This window comes from Pygoscelis adeliae, unplaced genomic scaffold (assembly GCF_000699105.1).
Source record: "Pygoscelis adeliae isolate BGI_AS28 unplaced genomic scaffold, ASM69910v1 Scaffold122, whole genome shotgun sequence".
In the NCBI taxonomy this organism is placed as follows: domain Eukaryota; kingdom Metazoa; phylum Chordata; class Aves; order Sphenisciformes; family Spheniscidae; genus Pygoscelis; species Pygoscelis adeliae.
In genome coordinates, this window is record NW_008824358.1 from 2,133,433 (window position 1) to 2,155,481 (window position 22,049).

At 42.3% G+C, this 22,049-nt stretch overlaps 1 protein-coding gene across 1 annotated transcript in view; it reads right to left on the reverse strand.

Moving 5' to 3' along the window:
* Window positions 1-13,319, reverse strand: part of PLCB1 (phospholipase C, beta 1 (phosphoinositide-specific)) — a 311,317-nt gene extending 297,998 nt beyond the window's left edge. The window contains exon 1 of the mRNA XM_009319577.1: window positions 13,284-13,319. Coding sequence (XP_009317852.1) covers window positions 13,284-13,319 — 36 coding nt within the window. The remainder of the gene's footprint in view (window positions 1-13,283) is intronic.
* Between the last annotated feature and the right edge of the window lie 8,730 nt (window positions 13,320-22,049).

The following is a 22,049-nucleotide window of genomic DNA, read 5'->3' on the forward strand; positions in this document are numbered from 1 at the left end:
TAGAGCTATACCAGTTCAATGCATTACAGCCTTCCAGTAGTAATTGCAAATACTGCATAGAGAATTTGAAATCTCTGGGCTGGACAAAGCCACTACTATTTTTTTTTTTTTAATTCCAAGGAGAAAAGAAAAAAAAAATATATATTTTCTCATGGACATGTCCATTTTGCCACGGATTAATTTGTATCCTTATTTCTTTTCCATTTTAAGGGACCCGCTCCTGCACAGCTCTTGTAGACCTTTACTGTCTACTAAGACATTAGCTCTACCACCAAATTCTCATGCGACCATACATTTATCACATTCCCCTCTGTCCCCCACATCAATCCCAATTCTCTTCTGTAGCTGCTGAACTTGCATGAGCATTTTTTTGACTCTTCATCTAGCCTGTTTAGGGGAAACTTGGTCTTTGGAGACCTTTATTTTTTGTTCTTACTTGCCCGAAAGAGGACAAGGGTATCAAAACTCGCAGGGATTAGAAAGAAGTATAGGCAGGGTCGCAAAAGGTGATATTTTGTAAATCTCCTTAGGAAATCACCCAAACTACACCAACACACAAGGCATATGGACAAAAGTCCTCTTCTGACAGCACTGCAGCCTCTCACGTGGATGGCTGATCGCTGTACATAAAAGCTTGTCTACAGCTGTCCCTGTTCCAGCTCAGGAGCACCTGACAGTTTGTGAACCCAACGTTCAGGTCCAGTTTGAAGCTGATCTTACTTCCAGATCTAAACTACATTGATCCTCATCCTGCCCAACATGAGCACAGCTGACACCAGGAGTTAGGGCAAAGCTCAATCCTGAGTGCAGAAAAGCCCTTAGTGCACCAAAGTCCAGGTAATCTCTCACTATTCAATGAGACAACTGCGTAAGGAATACCTAAAAATCACAGAGGACAGCGAGCACTAGCTCTCCATCTCCCAGCGTGACTGGTCTCCAGGCCCGGATGGGGCCAGCTCCTCACCAAGGGGAAATAGTTGCAATGGTGAAAAAGCAACGCTGATTTCTACCAGCCACAGATCTGTCCCTGGGTTTTACAATAACATTCCCACATTCACATCATTCCTCTCAGTGGAATTTATGTCTCGAGTCCCAGCGATGTTGGAGTAGCGCAAATATGTCTCCGTGAAATCTGGTCCATGCCACATTTGCATCTCAAAATGCAGCATGACACTCCTAGTGCTCATGCAGATCCTACAAATTATTTGTCAATTAAAACATAATTTGTTCCCCTTCCGTTTTCTTTTAAAGAAGGGTTTATATATATGTATAAAAATTTATATATATTTTTATAGATAAAATATATATATGAAATATATAAAATCAGAGAGAAAAGAGCCAAAGAAGCACTATTAAATAACTATGTCCGCAGGTATGGTAGCAAGTGCTACTTTAAATAAAACAGGAAAATGGCACACTGGAGGGCTTATCTTTGAGTTAATGCATGCGGCCATTTAGATACTGGCAGAAGTGAAGATAATGAAATATGGCAGAGCTGCATTCAGGTTTATCACACTCAGAGCAAGAACTGCGGCAGGAAACAGGAGAGTCACGACATAATTATGGGGAGAAGGAGACCAGACAACACTGCACAAAAGGCAAGAAATTGAAAAGAAAACCAGGGCCGAGAGCCAGCATATTCCATGAGCATCAAGCAAAGGGAAGCCAAGGCAGGACAGAGACAGGCTGGAAGTCCATCAGCAGAAACCGCGCAGAGCAAACGTGCAGAGTCAAGCATGGAGATGACGGCGCTTCAGATTTACAGACCACGCGCTCGGCAAGGGTGGACGTGCCCAGGTTTGTTGTTATCGGACAAGAACGTGGCCTTTGGGGCGAGAGGCCAGGGGTTATATTTACCACAACAAATAATACTTGAGCGCCGAAGCGGTCTCCAGCCCACTGTGAAATGTTCTACAGAAGCTATGGGCACATGCAGAGCATGTCGTAAAAATAAGATTTTACTGACTGAAAGGACTGACAAGCACTACAAATAAAGGCTTTAACAGCAAACACATGAGAGAAATGAAAGATGCTGAAGAAAAATGGATCTTAAAGATGCTGAGCCGCACACAGAGTGAATTTCAGACGTTTTTTTGGCTGGATTGGCCTGGCATTTTAGCTTTAAAAAAAAAAAAGAACAGAATTAATCATTTATTCACTTACAAAAGTGCAATTAGACCTCCCATAATACGAACATAAAAAGACGCTTTTAAATGGAATAACACACATTGGAAAGAGACACAGAAAAGGAAAAGGCAACAACCAGCACCCCCAAGGACAGTACGAGGAACCTGAACAACCCTGCTCGGGTCTGCATCCTCCTGGATGGAGGAGGATGAGGAGGTATAGGGTTGTTTTGGAGTTTTGACTACTACTTTCGAGCCGCTTGCATGCCACCAAGCCACTTGCAGAAAATGTGATAGCTTGAGGACCCAAGACCTAGCAATGACAGGTAGTCTAAGAAGAATAGGGAAGAGTGGAGTTTTGTGGGACTACTTTGACAAGACCAGCTGGCAGGGCTGTAGGAAAGGTTGACACCCTGAACATCCACCTTATGGCCTCGCTGCACTGTTACCTCTTTGCTGTGCTACCTCTCTGACATAGAAAGCAGGTTTTATAATCCTATCCCTATATTCCTTTATATCCCTATTTTACAAGACCATTTAATTCAGGAGGATTCTCTCCTAGGTGGTAATTACGGAAACCACAGGAAAATAAAGCCCAAAGTCCCAGCCACCATCCGATATCAGAAAGGAAAGGTCCAGGTTCCATAAATACATTTTATATGTATGTTCAGCTCAGCAGAAGCAATAGCCTGATAGATGCTATAGCTTATGCTCTAAATTAAGTAGATGAGAGCAGGTTATGCATCCATGTAAGTGCCTCTGCAGGCAGCATTCAGCAGGGTTTAGATAAATCAGAATTCATAATGTGTCATTTCTTAGAGGTTCTTTGGTTCAAAAATACCAAACCTCCTGGAATTCCCTGACCCCTGGGCACTTGCTTTCATCTTTCAAACAAATTAAGAGAACAGAGAGCAACTTCCTCCCAAATGAGAGAAAAGACAATTTCCTATTTCCCTATTGCAAAATGTGGGCAGACCTTTGTAAAGGGAAAAATACATTTAAGTACTGGACAGAAAAATGCCCCATTTCCTGTGCAGCAAAACAGCCCAAACCCTCCTCCGCTTAAGTCAACAGGAGTTCTGCTACTGACTTCCTCTGTGCAGCCTTGGAAACTGCACTCTGTGCTGCACGAGGCATGAAAGCTATCCAACTGGAAAAAGAAAAAAAACAAACCCCAACAATCAAAAACCTCTGCAAGTCCAACTTTTCCCTGTTTAGAGACCTCCGGTCATTGCTGTTGAGAATTATTAATCTTGCAATAGAGTAACATCTCTTAATGCAACTGGTAGATGCCCCCAGTAATTTATAATACAGAAATTCCAGAGCAGTGAATTATTAATCCTACCATGTTTGTTTTCAATTAGCAGCTGAGACAGAGACGCATTCATATAGGGTTAGATTGTGCAATGTCATTTTTATGGGTGAGCACACACTCACAAAAGCAATAGATTGTGCAACCCTCAGTGACTGCTTGAGCACTTATAATTAGGCCCGTCTGAATTTAATATAGTAACACCAATTTATACCAGCTGAGGATCTGGCTCACTCCTATTTTAAACTGCCCAGAATGATGCCAAGTGAATCACAGTGTCTTGGGAACTTGCTCGTGATGTAACCCCAGCTACAAAGCAGGATTCCTTATCAATCCCGCTGGAGAGCTCTGCTGAAGAGCCATCGGCAGCTCGGCGGGCTGAGAGCGGGATCAAGCGTCCTACAGAATTTCACAAAAACTGTGTCAAGGAGACATAGCAAAAGTGGGTGTGCATTACAACAGCTGCACAGGTTTGTTGGTCCAGATATCTAATTACTTAGATGCCTAACAAAAATAATTCCACTTTGCTCCAAGTACTCACTGTGGCTGAGTAGTCATGTATTGCTCTGACCTACGTTTGTTCAACCTCCATTTCCACGTCCCTTCTGGTCGGATATTCTTTTTTTTCCCCACTGTATGAAGTGTCGCTGCATGCTGCCAGCAACTGTGGAGCGCCGTTCTCACGGTCATGTTGCTGTAGCCATTGCCATTTAGGGATACGGTCTAACTGATGCACTGCTAATTGAACTCTAAAAACTCATTTTCCACTTAGCTTTGCAATCTGCTGCTTCTAGTTTCAAATCTGAAGAGGAAACTGTGTGCCTGTTACCTAATTCTTATAAATATTACCAGTTGATCTAATAGAAGACACGACACTGCCTTCAAAGTTTGTCTGATGCAGTGCTGGCAAAATAAACTTTGAAAAACTAAGCCAGTTTTGTAAACAAGCACCACTTAGTGCTACTGGAGGGCAACATCTGGTGAAAGTTTTCAAAGGGAAAAGGCTATTTTGCTGAAACAAACTTCAGAGACTTAAACGACATATTCTGTTGGGAATAGTTAATCATAATGAAATGATTCTTTAACATAGAAAGACTCCATTTTAACATTTTCTGAACATGAAAGCATTGAATATTTCTTGAAGCAAAAAATTTATGCCATTCTAGGTTACTTTTATTTTTATTCTGCATTTAAAAAGTGTTATTTCAAATAAAAACACAAGTGACTAATTTCCTTACAACATGTTGGAAAGAAAATGTTAAGACCAGCATGTGAATCCGATTGGGAACAATTACAAGTTATGCTAAAGAACTCTCTGTCCCTATAGATTCAGAGTAAATATATATGCAAACTCAGCAATTTACATCCATTTATAGACTACACCTCATTCAGGTTTCAGAGATTTTGATAGCGTGCGGATCAATCAGCCACACTCAGATTACTCCACGACTGACATTCTCTGCAGTGAGAATGAACATTCAGCGCTGATTTAGAAGGGGTGCTTTCACAGCTAGGGGATGTCATATATAATCCCCCTGTTAAAACCAGATCTATTTTTCCTCATTATCATTAAGAGTAAATTGAATGAAACACAGCGATTTGTCTCCTCATCCCAAAGGAAAACTGTGGAGGACTGGTGAGGCTGATGTAACAGAAACCTGCATCAACGGCTACAGGAAGAAATAGCAAGGCTGTCAATGACATTAAGGAGAGCTGAGCTAAGGTAGCGCTGTGTTGCCCCGAAAGTCCCGTTATATAATTCATAAGCTGCATCCCACCAGAGACAGTCCCTGAAGAAGCCGTCTCCATGTTTCCTCCTAGCAGCACACAATTCAATTATCAGGCATCAAAATCATCTGCTGTGTCAATAAGCAAGCAGCACAGCAGCACGTACACCCTGAAGTCAATGGTAAAACTCTCCCTGACAATAGCGACGTCTTTTCCTGCATAAAGTTGTTCTTCACAAGTTCAAAGTATTTTTTTATTACCTTCCCACCTACCCTTTTTAACAAGCCATTGAAAATGATTATAATGCTGCTGTAGCTCGCCAACCTGCCCAAAGCAACCAGACCTCTTCTAGCTCCTTGCAGGTGATGCTCTCCTCACACAGGTTATGAAGCAGCAATTGCAAGGCATTCAAATAATGGAACAAATACTCAGGTTAAACTGAACACACATTTCTAGATTAGCCATTGGCTTCCCAAAGGGTTATTAAAATTTTTTGTGTTCAAACTTGGTTAAAGCGATTCCTGAATTCTCTGCCTTCTAAACATCGATTACAAAATCCAAAGCCCAAAACAAATCCACCACCCTGGCACTGAAAATGAAAAAAAGAGAGGCACAGCTCTTCCTGAGGGGCGGGAGAGACAGAAAACACTTTGTTGCCTCCACTACTTCACTCAAAATCACTTATTTTCAAGCTCTTCCTTTCTGGCCAATAAATGCTGGCAGAAAATCACCGCAGCCCCATCCACTTCAGGCCCATTCAGAGCATGAGGCTGGGCGCGTTTCACCATACACACAGGGAAAGTTCAACTCCTGGATCTTTCTCTCTCGGGAATTATTTTAACTGGGGAGCCGTTTGTCACCATCAGCGCTACATCTCCCCGCAGAGTTGGTGGAGGTGCTCTGCCATTTCCTCTGCTACCTAAGGTGCTAAGAGGCATCCCCTGAGGCAGGGAGCGATGGAGATGGAAGGAAGAACATAGATGTGCTCCTCTTACACAGTGCAGCAGCTTGGCCAACAAGAAGGGATGATTTTAAACATTGCTTTGACCACACGAGCGCCTTAGGTCCTGACTAGCATTTCTGACCAAATAGTCCAGGCAGACACTCGCCCTCTTTACAACTCGTGGCATTCAGCCCCGATTCAGGCAAGTGAATGGTTAAGGTTAGTGCTTTGTCCGATTCAGAGTACAGCTTTGACCCCCACCGTCCCACCTGCCCAGTGAATTCCCAGCCAGTCCTCTCCGGAGAAGCTCCCTGGCTTGCTTCCTCAGCCTCTCCTGTTCTGCTTTCTGCAAGTAAATAAATATGGTTCATTAGACAAGGAGGAGAATGATGCACTTGGGACCCCGTTATACCTGGCTCCCCAGGTGGATCTCCCAGCACTCTTGGTTAAAGCACCTGGTGAGGTGACCACAACTACAATCAACTGTAACTGGATAGTGGATGATCTTCTCCAAGCAAACAATTTCAATGAGAATGGTATCACAGGGAATGGAAATTTTTCAAAAATCACTTGAACAGAATGACTTCTTACAACCCAAAATGAATTATCTGCAAATTTGAACCTGAGCTAAGCTTCATCTGGGTGGTCATTAACTTTTCTTAACTCAAAAAGAGCTGGAGGACCTCAGCACCTGCAAGGCAACAACTAGTATTTATGATTTAACTCAACTGCTCTGGGAATAAGCTCCAAATACTTTGCAAGGTTTCTTTGCTTGCAGGTTCTTCTTGAAGTGCCAAATTACATGACATCCCTACTGAAAGGCCCTTACAGCACTGCTGTAGAAGAGTAAGCCACAAACTGAAAAGTTTTTGCTATCTTAATAATGCGCAGTCTCTCAGTGTATCCCTGGAGACATAAGAACAGCAACATTTTCTAGTACAGGGAAAATAGTCTGCAGTTTATATGAAGCACTGGGCTATTAGGAAAAAAAAATGAGAAGGGATTTTCATGCTAAGTATCCTTTTAATAATGAAAGCAAAACAAGTCTTCTGCATCTATGCATATAGTTCTTTGCTGCTTCATTAAGGAAAATTTCATTTACTTGGATTTACAGACGCTGTGGCTAAGCAGTCTAGAAACTGGTGCATGCATTTTGCAACGCAAGTCTTAGCGCAGAGAAATAGTCGGGGGGCAGAAGAACACACAGAGGTAAAGATTTGCTACCTGCCTTCACCACAGCAAACTGACCAGCACAAACAGGTGAAGGACACAGCAGAGTTAGTGTGTTATGAGCAGCAACCATCTCAGATTTAAAAAAGTAATACACTGGAAAAATAGAAAATTTCCATAACAACAGATAAAACTTTAGTCTGCCCCCTCTTTAGCCATGTCTGAAGCTACAGTTCTAGCCCAAAGTCACCAGTGCTTGATCGGGTATAAGCTCAGCTTGGTAGATAAAAACAGTTACTTCCCCTGCTCGTTGGAGTATCAGTGTATACTCAACAAAAACAAGCCACAACCCTAAGATCTTACAGCCTAAATAAACAAGACAATCAGCGGATTAAGTAAGAAATAGGTATATGGAATCACTTCCCAGCAGCACAGAAGACGACAGTGGCAAAACTGGGAAAGTATTTCCTATCTTAGTCCCACACCCATCAGCGTGCAGTCACCTTACCATGCTGCTGCCTTGGCATCAGACTCAACTACCAGTGCTCTACCTTTCCAGGAAAGGCAGTGTGCCCTGGAGAGACAGAATTGGGTACAAATTTGTTAGACGAGAGTTAGGAGCTTTACAGCAACAGGAACCTGATGGTTTTTGGAGAAACGAGTGCACAGTCAAGCCTAGTTGCGATGTGCCATAAACCAAGTGAGAAATCAATCCCTGGCAGAGCTAGATATGGGTCCCTGGTCATTTAGTTTCCCATTTGAGTGTGCTATCTCCCATGGCCAGTCAGCTGTGGACGAGCTATACGGCTGCTTTCTTGTTTTAAACGTTTTGAGGAGCTCGTCGGAGACTCCTTCAGAAACTGCATCCCACTGCACTACGCTGCGACACAATGGGACATCCCACACCAACAGGAGCTTGTCTCTCAAGCTCAAGGCAACGCAAGCACACCCATGGCTTGAAACTAGAAGTTTCTCATCCGAACAACTTGGTTTTCTTGCAGCTGGCAGTAGGAGTCAAGCACCTCGAACGCAGCAGTTGGAATTGGTTTGGTTCTGCTAAAATTGCTCTCATGGATCTGCCCGTCCCACTCGCACAACTGGGTAACAATGGGAGGAAAAGGAGAACTGATGAGGTGCTGCCATAGTCAAAAGAGGAAAGGGCTGGGGGAGGACCCGCTTCAAAAGAAAATACAGAGCATATTGTAGGCAGCCTTCATAATGGTACTTGACTGATTCTTATTCACATAACTGAGAATAACCTGGCAATTTTTAGCTTTAGCGTTGCAAGGAAAAGTACAGTGAATTAAAGTTTTAAGCAGCAGATAAAAAAGCCGCTATTTCTATTAAGAAACTTCTCTTTTCATAACAAAAGTCATAATCGTGTGATTACGAAGATTAAACGCCTTCCCAGAAAGGGCCATATCATGTTTAGGGGGTGATGCTCTTGTGCCATTATTTCACGCTGACAAGGGACCACAGACTACATAGACCAGTATTATGGTTTTTTGTTTGAAGCAAGTCAAGTGTATTCTTTTCAGCAGTGCCCCAAATAGTGAACGCCTGGAGCAGAGACCTTCGTCTCAGGTGGAAAAGCCACTGTACAACTCCTGCCTACTGCCCCTGCCCCTACTCCCCCTACTACCACCACACCTGATGCTGCAGCTCCTCCTCAGGCAAATCTCCTGTTGATCAACAGAAGATTTTTCCAAGATTGAACAAGATCAGGTCCTTTGAACTTCTTCTAAAAAGTCCTTTTCTATTCATGCAGGATAAGTTTGATGCATCTAAAAGAATACCAACACATTTATGGCTTTGAATACATGTTTTTAGAAAAGCCCAGAGCTTTTGACTGCTTCATGTTAAAACAATAAATACTTTTTATACATGTAAATTTTAACAAAACTGGGAGATTAGGAACTTGGAATTGCTCTGCTCCCTACATAGCACAAGGAGTTTTAAGGTTAAGGCTCAACATAGGAATACATGTCCTACTTACACGCCTGTAACTTCCGTGGAGGTATAAGGCAAAAGGATAAAAACTGAAAACCATACAGAAGCACAATGTATATTCCTGCCAACTCCTCTAACTAAGGCCCTGGCATGTGTTACTTAACTGGAATATCCACAGTCCAGGCACACTTCCAACTGGAGACTCCAGCTATAACATGACGCTTAAGCACTAAAGGCAGTAGCTGAAAACTCACTAATTGACCTTTGCAAATAAAGGCATTCCATGTTTTTAGGGTCCAAGGTTTGGTTTCTGGGATGTACTTAAGTTGAAACAGCACTAAAAGACATGTTGACAAGATTTCTCCCTAAGACACAAAAATCTCTTGGGATCACTTATTTTGCTAGCATATCTGTTATTAAAAGGCGCAGATTTCTCACTGCGTTTTTAAATAAATCATCCTGGTCTTCCATCTAATCCATACCAGACCTGGGGACCAAAGAAAACCTAAAATAACATCTACATTTTAGAAAATGGAAAGGAGGCAAAATGACCCCAGCAGCTGTAGGCACATCAGACTGATAGGCAAAGCTTTAGATCAGATGATGAAAGGAGTATAATAACGTGAAGGTAAGCCAAAAAACAAAAAAAAACCCAAAACACCACCAAAAAAAAAAGAAAAAAGAGACCACATAAGCCTGCCAGCCAGATCATATCTAACTAAGCTGATAATTTTTTTTCTTAGCACAGGATGCTTTGAAGATCTTCTCTGCCTGAACTTTGATTAATTACATGAGCCAGAATTGACGCAACGTCATCCAAAACTCTGGTCACCAGTACTCAGAGGTGAATTTAACTTGAAGGAGGTATAGAAAGGGTTTCAAAAGCTATCACAAAATCACTTTCAAAATGGAGTTTGACACATTTCTGAATATGAAAATAATACATGCACTAAACAACATCCAAAACCATAGAACTAACACAAAAAATCTTTTCCTATAGTATAGACTTAAAGGAATCATATTTATTTACAGCTAAATTCTTGACTTCTCACCATTCCAACCACCACACAGCTTTATCTATGAAGTTACCACGGGACAGGTAAGAGAATAATTCATTAAATACTAATTCATAGGTGGCCTGTTTTGTAGGTCTTGATACTCCAACAATTTCAGCGGAGGTTTATCCCAAAGAAGATTTATACTTCCAGGCTCTTTATGTCAACATCAGAAAAAAGCAGCAGAAGTTGCACATGCAGTAAACAAAAGCTTTTGCCGGATGGATCCTCGACAGTTTGCTCCTCTCAAGGAGGATGAAGTACACAAACAATACCAGCAGAAGATGTCCACATACAGCCAAACACATGAGAAGCATTTAGGTGAGGGCAAAATAGAAGCTTAAGAAAGCATCAGTCTGTCATTAGGCAAATCATATTTTGCTTCTTTAAATGTACATAGTTCCTACTGCAGTAACTCGGCAGCAACTCTCAATGGCCACATTCTTTCCCTCCACCCCCCCCCACAAATGATTCTCCTTGTCGGAGAACGCTCACTCCATCCTCCTGCAGCCCATTTCACTTCACCCGCTGTTGCCATATTTTCATTTCCTTTATTACCTCCATTTGCTGCTTACCTTGTACATGTGAGTGAGTTTAGGACATAGTTATTTGTTCGGTATTTATTAGGGAATTAATTAGAGGGGAGTAAGAATTTCTTGCTAATTTATTTTGTACAAGCTGCAATCATTATTATTCTTGCATGCTCCCAGGGTTTATGGATAAGTGCATTTTAAAAATCAAAGCAAAAAAAAAAAAAGAGAACCCCTCATCAGAATCAGTGGGTGAACCTCTAAAGATTTAATTTACATTCATCTAGTATTAATCTGAATGCATAATATTCTTCATTATTATTTTATATATCTCTAGATAGATCTGGGAAATTATTTTTATTAAGGTATTTGCATGTGCATGCCTCAAATTCTGCTAGTCTTGGCATCTGTACTTGAAATTAGAATTTACACTGAATAAGGAAATACGGGTCATTCTGCAAACACAACAGAGATGAAGTCAATGGCAACTTGTTGGAAGATCTTGAGCTCTCGCCAAGCCACGCTTCCCAAAATATTTTGCCCTGCACCACACTCAAGCCTCAGTTATCAGCTCTTCTACCCTGCAGGAGCCAGCTGCTCTGAGCATGAAAGGCACGCACGCGAAACGTAACCAAGTCATAATTCAGCAAAAAACTTGGTGACGCTTAGACAGACGTATGATTAGGTCTTCTTATCTTTTAAGAAAAGTGCCTTCTTCAGTTTGATTATAGGGACTCACTTCAGCCTACACCTTAAGTGTGCTAATAGTCGGTTGTGTTCAGCATTACACTCAGTCGTGCCGTATCACACTTGTCATTTTGCATTTGTTTCATTGCCTCAGTCTAACAGCTTGGGGGCTGTTATAAGGGTTTTTTTGCTCTCTGTGACTTGTCTCCACTTGTTGACAGCACAGACACAAAAAAGACATTTTTCTCCCCTATCGGGGCACTCTTTGCTCTTTCCTGTTTATATTTTGTTCCAGTATGCGGAGTTAAATGCAAAGCAGCAAACCCAAGGTTAGCCCTGTCGTCTAATGATGTTTCCTTATTTAGCAGTTAGTTTTACTGCAATCTTCTGGTTTCTCCCCCACAAATGTTCTCAGTTCTGTTCTCTGGAGCATAATTATTTTAAGTACCTTCCCCGCAGCAGCAGCACGCTAATACTTCTTGGCTTTTCAAAAGAAGGTTTGTCGTCTTGAAGGTGACCGAAACACATCTTGAAGAAAGTATCAAAGGGCTCAATCCTGGCAGGGTACTGCAACAGAAGATTAGGACCCACATACTTTGTGGATCTGTGCGACGGAGATACCCGAGCCTTAAGGTGTACAGCACAAAACCGCAACCTCTGCATTTCTGAAACATCTCGAGGGCAGTTTCCATGGGCACAGCCAACCTGCAACCCTGACGGGCGTTTAACACCCAGGCACACTGGTTTGAATCTGTTTGTATTTCACATTATCAGAAAAACTGTATCACTGCGTGCACTCATCCAGCGCTCTCCATTACACGACCTGGATGTCAGCTCTTCATTTCTTTGCCAAACTTCAACCATTCAGCAACGAAATAATCCTGCTGGATGACTGCCTGGGCTGGGGTGGGTTGGTTGGTTGTATTCTTAAAGTAGCAGCCAGGGTGATTTTACCAATTTCCTCAAATGAAGCTGCAATTTCTGAAGTAAGGCACGTCTCTGCAAAGGAGATGAACGTAAGCCAAAATGGTTTGGAAAATATGTTTTATGCACATTCAAAAATATCAGCTACTTCTTGTATGTGGGAAGATCTAATGCCTTCCTGCTTGGAGAAATACCTCTGGATTTTAACAGTCAAACAAGTTGTCTCTTTCTACCAGACCTGTGAAAACACAGCCAAGTTTGAACAAACTAGAACACCAGAAATTCTCAATTTGCACATAAGGAATATAAAAAACTGTGGGGAATATATGTCCATATTATTAGTCTCAAAATGCACAAGGAAACTAAAATAAAGTTTATTCTAGCATTTCCTAACTTCTAAGTGGTTGACTTTGCAGCCAAAGTAATCTCTTAACAAGCGTCCCATTTCTTTCTAAATGAAATTTCACATGTAATAAAATTATTGTTAACAATCAAGAGTAAGAATTAGCATGTCTTTCAAAGCAGGCTAGGCAGCCTCCAGGATAACACCAAAAAGCACTATTAATGGATAAAAGCATGCTAGTTAGAAGAAGAAAAAAAAGCCGGGCAGACTGAGAAAATGGATGCTTTTTCAGTAATTACGTGGATTGAGAAACAGCTATTTTTGTCAACATCTTCAGAGAAACTTTTAAAGTTATGGAAAGTAAACAGAGGAAAATCAGCAAGCACAATGTTTGGGTTTTTTTTCCCCCCAGAAAAATGGTAGTTTGAAAACCAACAATGAAAGCAGACAAATCTATTTTGGAGAACAAAGAGAATGCCGTTTGGGTAGAGGCTAGGGTTAGTGAAATCACCTACCATGATTTTAATCCATGCACACATCAGATCTGGCATTTTACTGATGAGATTTTAAGTGGAGCTTGGTCACCCTTCAAAATCCTTCCCACCACACATAGCTAGGCTGGCTGTAAATCAGGACAGTAGGGATGATGACACAAGGTACTCAAAATTAGAAACTGTCTGACAGCTAAGCCCGTTAAAAGATGCGTGGTGGGGGAGAGAGCATATAAACAGGAACTTGCTAGAAGGTCATATTTGTATGTTTTGTGGTCAACTCTTGCAGCTTTATGATGACAATTGTGATATGTAGGGTTCTATTTGGCGTTTTTCTTATTATTATTTGTAAGTCCAAGCTCCTGTATGGGAATTACAAGATTAAACATCGAGTGTGACGTGTAGAGGGACACACAAGAGTTTAGGCACGTATCTCCTGGCTTTTATGTGTATTCAATGAAAAATATTTTATCCAATTAAACCAAGCAGACTCTCAGGTTCTCATGATCTTTCCCCTGGTACTGATGAGCAAACTCTAGTAAGTACAGGCCACATTTCGCCATGTTCCGTTATTTTTTGCAGGGTATTTTAAATGAAACCACCGGTGGCAAATCCACAAAGCTTCTCACAGAAGGGTCTAGGGTGACCACAGTGAACATGTTTTACTTAATAACGGGGAAACATAAAACGTGCAGAAACTGTGACACGATCGTTGGGTATGTGAAACAGCTGCTTTCCAGTAATCCTGGTTTTGGCCTCACTAGACCAGACCTGGAAGTATTAGTCAATACGACCAATCCCATGCTGCCACAGAAGAGTTTTTCCCATTATATATGAAATGTTAAGTAATCCTATTCATTTACTCAAGCCAGTGACTAATATTACAGAAGTTTGTGCAACTCTAAATTTCACTGGAGAGCTTTTGCAGAGCAATTAGCTAGCACAAAGCCAAACTTAAAAAAGAAATTTTGGCCGTGACTCTTTGATGGCACCCACTGACACGCCCTAAACCCTAACTTAAAAAAAACTTCCTAACACAAACATGGCTCTTACTGTTCCCATGTATGAAGAGTTTTAAGAGCTTTGTTTTGTAAATGTAGCAATGTCTTAAAAACAAACAAACAAAATCCGGAGGGACTTGTGACCCTCTCTCTTCCACATCTTCTATGTGTATTCCTGTTACGAAACTTGCCTCTTCTATAACAAAGAAAATCCCCCACGCAGATACGTGATGTTGTAAAAGTTTATACTTCTTTTTTCAGTCTGGATTGTAATCTCCAGGATCTTTCAAACCTCACTCTAAACACTAATCTGCATATCAACAGCTCTTGGACTGTGGGTATACGAAGATGTAATGGCATGCCAGTTTCCTTTCCTAAAGCAAATACAATTCTCCATTCACAAAAATTTGCAGGAACAGCTTTAATTTCTCTGAAAATCTGGCTTTACATCTCAGTCCAGATCAGGATTTGCCTTTTTCAATACAGAAAGGCCTCTTAAATTCTAACGGTGTTTATCTGTTCTTTAAAATAAGTTTTTATTCAGGTTGGTAGAGGCTTAATCTCTCTCAGTAGCCTCAGTCTTTTCAAAGGGATTATTTACCACCTCAATTAAAGAACAGAATAACATGACCAATTGAAAAGATGAAGGAGCTAGGGTTTTCTATTAAACTTGAAGTTACCCTCAAACTACAGTTGCAACTATCCTTATGGATAAACAAACCTTCCTCAATTATTGCAGCGGGAAACCAAATTAAGATACAGTATCAAACCAGATTAAACATGAGATTAATTTCTTGAACAAGTACGTGCCCAAGATGGCAAGAACACTTCAGCAGTCTGTTTTATGCAATCCAGCGTATCCTTGGCATTACAGCCCCAAAGGAGGAATACAGATCATCAGGTGTTGTGAAAGCCCAAATGTTTAAAACCACAGAGCTGTTTTAGCACCGGTAGGTATGGTATTTTAATTTTTTTTTTTCATAATTTTGAATAATTTTCGTTATGAGTTTATCAAACTAATTTGTGCTTCAGAATGATCCTATCAATATTTCAGTAGTATGTCTAACCTTCACCAGATAAATCAACCGATCTGGACTTTTATTGCCCCGGATATAGTATCTACATTTGATCATCTCATAAATTATTGCTCACCTCTGATTCTCAGAAGATTTTCCATGATCCATTACCAAGCAAAAGCCTAAATAATGTAATATTGTTATTCCATTGACGGTATATAGTTTTCCCCCCTCCAAAATTCAGAGTTAAATAACTTCAGGCTGGGCGTATTGACGCTATTCATTTCAGAAATATTGGAGGCATTTCTCTGTTTTTTCTATACTTGCCGTATAGGGACAGGAATCTGCACATCGTCTTTTCCCCCAGCAATAAATCCCAAGGAAAGACGACAGCAATGCAGAGAGTATTTCTCCACATCCTCTACTGCCAGATCAATTTTGTTTCTGAAGGGGTTTCTTGTTCCGTCAGAGTCCGAGGCAGACTAAACGCCAGGCAGTATGAAGGAGGCGGAAAGACTCGCTTCCTGAATGGATTTAAAAGGGAAGCTTTGGAAATAGCCAGAGAATTACCATTTACTTTGGCTACATAAATCCTCCTAGAGTTTCCTTGGAATACAGAAATCCTCCCCAGGACTGTCTTAGCACGTTTCTGCATTCAGCAGCTGCTGCAAAAATGGGTTCACCTGAGGAGCAGATGCAGTGGTTCCTCCTGCGCTATCCCATATAAAACATCAACGCGTGCCCTGTACACGAGCGGCACGCGCTGATGAGGGAAGTGCATCTCCAATGCTGCCATACCCAGCACATGCTACTGACTGTACTTTTTGAGTGCTTGCACTATGCTCCTCGGTTCACCACTGCTGGGACTTACCACAACGCCCCAAACCTTTGGACAGCTTCAAAGGCTGTTGAAAGAAACGCAGCCCAGCCCGCGCTTTTCTCTGCTGACAAGTCTGGGAACCAACCACGCACTTGGTAATAAAATGTGTCCTATGGGCCTTCAGAATCATCACTTCTCCCTTTGTATGTCTATGTAGCAAGTCCCTGTTTCTCTTCTCTTCCAAACCCAAAATTAGATTGTTTCCAGAATGCTAAAAGTTATACAAACAGAAAAAAAAAAAAAAAAAACAAACCACCCTTGTTTCCAATACCTGGTAGGAAAATGGATTTATTTTTAAGAATTATGGTAGTAACTGCCACTCACCATAGGCCTTCATACATCTGCATTTACAGCTCCCTGAGCGCAAGGAGATGGAAAAAAAAAATCTGATTTGAATTTATTATGTAATTTCTACGGCTTTTATGAAAGACATTTTAACAATTGTCTACTATGCACGCAGGTTAACATGTCTCATGTATTATGGAGTCAATATCCCACCCAATGTAAATCTCAAGTTCAGCATGCACGGAACTAAATTCTGTAATGACTTCTGAAGACGACAGTGCAATCTGTAATGTCAATACCGTACTGTAGTCCATGGTTATAATTTGTTAGTTCAATAATTCACCACAGTCTACTAAACTTAGGACTGGCTTCCTCAAGAGTACCAAAATAAATGTTTAAAAGGTTCCCAATAGCATGTTTATGGTCATCTATAATTAGCTCTGCAGCATCAAATAAATACATCACAGAAATTATATATATAAATCAGACCGCGATCTCCATTTCACACTTATTCTCCAAGGACTGGCATAAACGATTGCAAAACCTCCTCTAGATCACGATGGCCTTAATCCACAGCACAGTCTGCACAGTCAGTGAGACTCCTTGATGTTGTGTTCTCCTTTGACTACATCAAGCGTCTGAGCAGAAGCCAAAGGCCGATTCCTGTTTAAGAAATAACAGGAAAGCTTCTCATCAGAAAACCATCTGATTTCACCTTGTAATTCAGCCCCAGCAAGCAGCTGAGAGCTGTCAGGTCTTTGGGCTCCCGTTGTCACGGAAAAGGACTGGCTACAGGACCACACAGTGTTAAAGAGACACGAAGCGGTAAGCGTCCCTACCCCAGCTAGCGCAGAATTTGATAAAGGAAAGGTCCATCCTAGAGAAGTCCTCTCCTTACCGAGGCCGCTTACCCTATTCAGATGTTATTTTAAAAAAAAAAAAAAAAAGAAGAAAAAATTTCTCTGTTAAGCAGCCAGGACTTCTATGGCATGCAGAAGTGCTGGCTGTGATCTGTGGTGTTTGAATGCTTTCAAAAGCTTGTCTCTACCTTTGGGATAGATATGAGCTCCATGAAGGGAAAAAAAAGCCTAGCTGGCACATGTTGATGTACGGCAGCTCAAATTATACTGCACACTGCTGGATTCTTTTTTTTCATCTATATGCCAAGAACAATTGACCTAAGGCAAGACTTTTTATTGCAACTTTTGGCAGATCCAGTCAATATCCATTATTCACAATCATGCTTTTCGTGTGTGTGTGTTTCTGCCGCAGTATCTCTGTCTAATTGTCATGTCCAGAGAGGACTCCACCATATAATTATTCAAAGTTCATTTAGTAAGTGATGCAGATGCAAGATACAGGAGAAAAATAATACCAGTCAGTATGAAATTACATTCCAACAGCACTTCTGCAATGTATCTCTCTAAGCAGAAAGTACATGGCAAGCTAGCACTAAAAAACCTCTGTGTGGGCTCAAGACCCTTTTTTCATGTTTCCTTCAGTGCCTCAACATCCTTTGTTTCCCTAATCTATCGTGACAGGCAGCTCCTGGACTGCACTTGCAAAATCCCACTTCTACCACCGTGCAGCACAGAACCGATGTCACAGCTCTTGCTTAGGAAAAAAAACCACAACATAATTGGAGTCCCGTACATGCATGCTTTAAGCAGAGCTGTTGCAAATAACATCTGAGACCTCAGAAACAGGGAGGGGGGAAGCACATGGGAACTTTCCTCTGCCTTCTTGGAGTATTTGCTCTGAGCAACTCGCTGGCACGTTAGTGACAGGATGGTGCTGTTATAAACACCCTGCACAGCACTGCAGGAACAGCTTTGCCTTCCAGGGCAAAGTCATTCCTGGTTTGGGAACAATCCTGGACTGGCAGACAAGTGAGGACCAGGAGGAAGCAGAAGAGCCCAGGGAAGGGACAGAGGCATAAGTGGTTGGCAGAATGTACATTATTTTGTTACCTACTCCCAGAACTTCTCTAGTGAAAAATCCCAAACAAACATCAACGGGGAAAAAAACCTCCTAAATAACATTAATAATTTTTAAGGTATTACTTGTCAAAAAAAATTCAAATGTTTTGGATGAAGGTGAAAAAAATTCTTTCAAAATTGATGTTGGCCTTTTAAATAAATAAAAATACATATACCTACAGCCAAACCCGTCTCTCCCTTCCAGACCAAGAACACAAAGCCTATGAGCCTGCTGCCCAAGAGCAATGTACCAATGACAAGCAGCAAGGAGGCACCTCAGCCACCTGCTAGAATAAAGAGCCTCGGAAGAAAAAGCCCGTGTTCTGCACAGGGACAGCAGGGCTGGGACAGCCAAACCTTCTTCTATGGAAAGGTGAAAAGGAGGGCGGGGAGGTGGAGCCAAAGCAGTTTCAATATCAAATACACTCCGTCTGTACTTGCTTTCAGGGCTCTTTGCAAGTAACCACGTCTTGATCCATCTCCCTTGCTTTCACTCATGGCACGCTCCTTTTTGCAAGCATCTTCTAGCTAGCATTAAGAGTAAGCTTCGGTTTGGAAATTTGCAAATGCACCGAGTGTGGGAGTTGCTCGACTCCCCCTGGAATAAATGTTATAAGTACTAGCAGTGCTAATGGAGGAAGGCGGCCAAGAATAATTCCTCTGAGACATGAGCTTGTAGGAATTACCTATCCTGCTAGGACTCTTGGAGGACAGAGGAGCTTTGGCAAAGCTGCACTTTGAACATCTCTAAGCCAGCATAACAACAAAATTAGCGTCAATGAATAACGGCAGACCAAAAAAAGCTCCGGTAATATAATTTTGCTGTGCGCTAAATATAGTACAGACATGTGCATTGTTCTGAAACGCATCCCTACCAGAAAAGCAAAGGATAACTTCTAAACCCTATTTTAACACTATTCTTTGCACATCCCTTCTAAGGATGAAGGGTCAGATATTGCCCGGTCTTTGCAATCCTCGAGCGAAACATTGCAGGGGCACACATCGCAACACAAGTAACTTGACAGTTGCTACACAATCAAGAGCGGCAGCAGAGTTCAGTACCTTATACAGTGTTCATGCACGGATTATAGGAATCAAAACTGGAAGAAAAAATTGTTTCTCAGCAAGCAAGGGAATAGGCTAGCATAGAGCCACAGATTCCTCAACAAACCCTGTGCAAGTTCTGCTTCTCCTAACTTAAAACAGGTGATGGAAGGAAGTGTACTGCTAGTTTGTTCATGTATGTCTCACCGATGCCAAGTCTGAGCAGCTCCTCTAGCCATGGCAGAACCAAGTTGATGTTCCCACTAAACTGGGCTGCAAGACACCTACTCAGGCAGGCAGGACAGCCAACGGCTTCTCCGGCAAAGAAGCCGCCGCACGCCCACAGACTGCCAGTTACTCTTCAAAGCTCGGCTGAGAGCACCCACCAGTCCTTGTACCTGCTTCCACAGGCAAGATAACCTGATGATCTCAGTCCCACTCCAGTGGGGGAAAAGAGTTCACACTATCTGGAGAGACAAGCGTTTGAGCAGGCTCTTTGTTGGCATGCTGAGCCGACAAATCCCATCATTTCTCTTCATTTAATTTTTGCTGTCTGTAGTTAAGTAGTCTCTGAATTTTTTTAAAAAAAGGAAAAGTTAAAATACTTAACTCCTAGTTTGTTGCAGACCGCATTTCCTCAGCATTCAGCCTAAGGGTCAAAAAGGCTAAATTCCCTATCCAGCTCCAGAAGCCCTGCCAGACCTGTCTCCTGGCTAACAGCATCCCTACCTAAGACACTGCCTGTACTTCCACAGGCAGGAACTGTTCATCTCTCACTGCAGCTCCTATTTGATTTACTCCCCTTCATCCCTCTCCTCTCATCCCTCCAGAAGAGCTGTTTCTTGGCATTCTCTCCTCAGGCTCTCCATTTCCTAACCCCGCCAAGCCACTGCTTGTCTATTCCAAGTTTTTCGTGCGTTTACAAAAGTGACAGGTTGACCTCTCGTAAAAGTCACTTTTACAACACATCAAACAGACAGCCAGAAGACAAACACGCACTTCTCCATGCATGCTGCATGTAGCATCAGCCTGACTCGCTGGCGTGGGAAGAAGAAGGAGCTGGGCCTCTTCTTCCCTGAGCTAGCGACTGCTGCTCACGAGTGTCCTCTGTCCCCACGCGGCACTGGTTGGTGGATTCGGCTGCTGCCTGTGGGGGTTAAGGGAAGGTTGTAAACAACTTACTGATGGCTTCTCGAAGGACCAGATTAAGCCAGAGGCAAGACCTGCCTGGAAGCTAAGTCATCTGAGTGCAGGTAGAGACCTCATTCGTGGGCCAACCTCACCCGTACAAAGCAAAAGGCATCACTCACACGCAGTGGCCAAGCAGCAGCTTTTTCAATGTGCAAGAACGGCAATGAGAAGAGCGCTATGTCCCAGTAGCCTCCCTTGGGTTTGAATTTCCAAAGCTATTCAGCCAACACTTTCAGCCATACACTCCTTAAGCAGAAAGCTAGAAGTTATTACCATAGCTAATTGCCGCAGCTAACAGACACCTTCCCCTCAGCGCGCTGCTAACACAGCACAGGGCTCTGAGTGCACAGTGGTAGGCAAGAAGGAAGGGGAAATTTAAGACCTGATTTCTATATCTGCTACTTCAGGTATTTGTTAAAATCTGCTCCAAAATCAGCAACAGAATAAAAGCATTACTTTTAGGGCCATTCTCTTCTTAACAAACACAAGAACTGTTCTAAGTCAGCACTAAACATAAATGTAATACTAAGCATATATTTACATAATGTAATACTAGACGCTATGCCAACCTATCTATGAGGAGGGTCTAAAAAACCTCCAAAGGTTACACGGGAATTTTAGAAACAGACATTTGTTGAAAGTAACAGCCTGGCATTCTGTAGGGCGTAATAGCTATGCTGAGGACATGTGGGAGCGTGCAATGCTACAGCTTGCAATCTGGAGTTCCTGCTTCCATTTATCTGCCACTTCCTTTCTGTAGTTTCTCCTCCCTCTTAATATTCCCAATGCTGGACTATCAAGTGTAAGTGCTCAGGCTAGCAGTACCTGTGCTCAGAGGGACAGAAAAATTCCTGTCCCACGAGAGCAGAAAGGTCCCCTAAGGCTGCGCAGTGAGCAGGACACAGCACATCTGCTCCACACTGTCAGCAGCTGGAGACCACCTTCACCCCCCCGTCCTCACCAGGTTACTCGGGGACTGTCCCCACTCCAGGAGCAATCCCTCCCGATGCCTGAATGTGTTTTCTTATCCCCAGCAAACAGACCTTTCAACGTCTGCTCCGCCTTTGCTGACTTCGGGAAGCTTTGCAGCAGTAGCACTGTTGCGGTGGGGTGGTTTTGGGTTTTTTTGTTTTCAAAAGGAGACCCTTAAGCAGCTGTAGAGTTTCCATTTGGGTGGTGATGCTCCGAGGTTCTATTTCACTTTAAAGTAGCTACCGCAGCCAAACAGATTTGCTGGCAACCGTTCATGTCACTTGATACACCGCAATAACGTTCTCTGCCAGCAATTTCAGCTGCACAGAGCCCATACTGGATTCATGTGCGCAAGGTAGGATTTCACAAATGACCCTTCATGCAAATAAAATCTCCCTCCCTCACACAAACCCAAACGCACT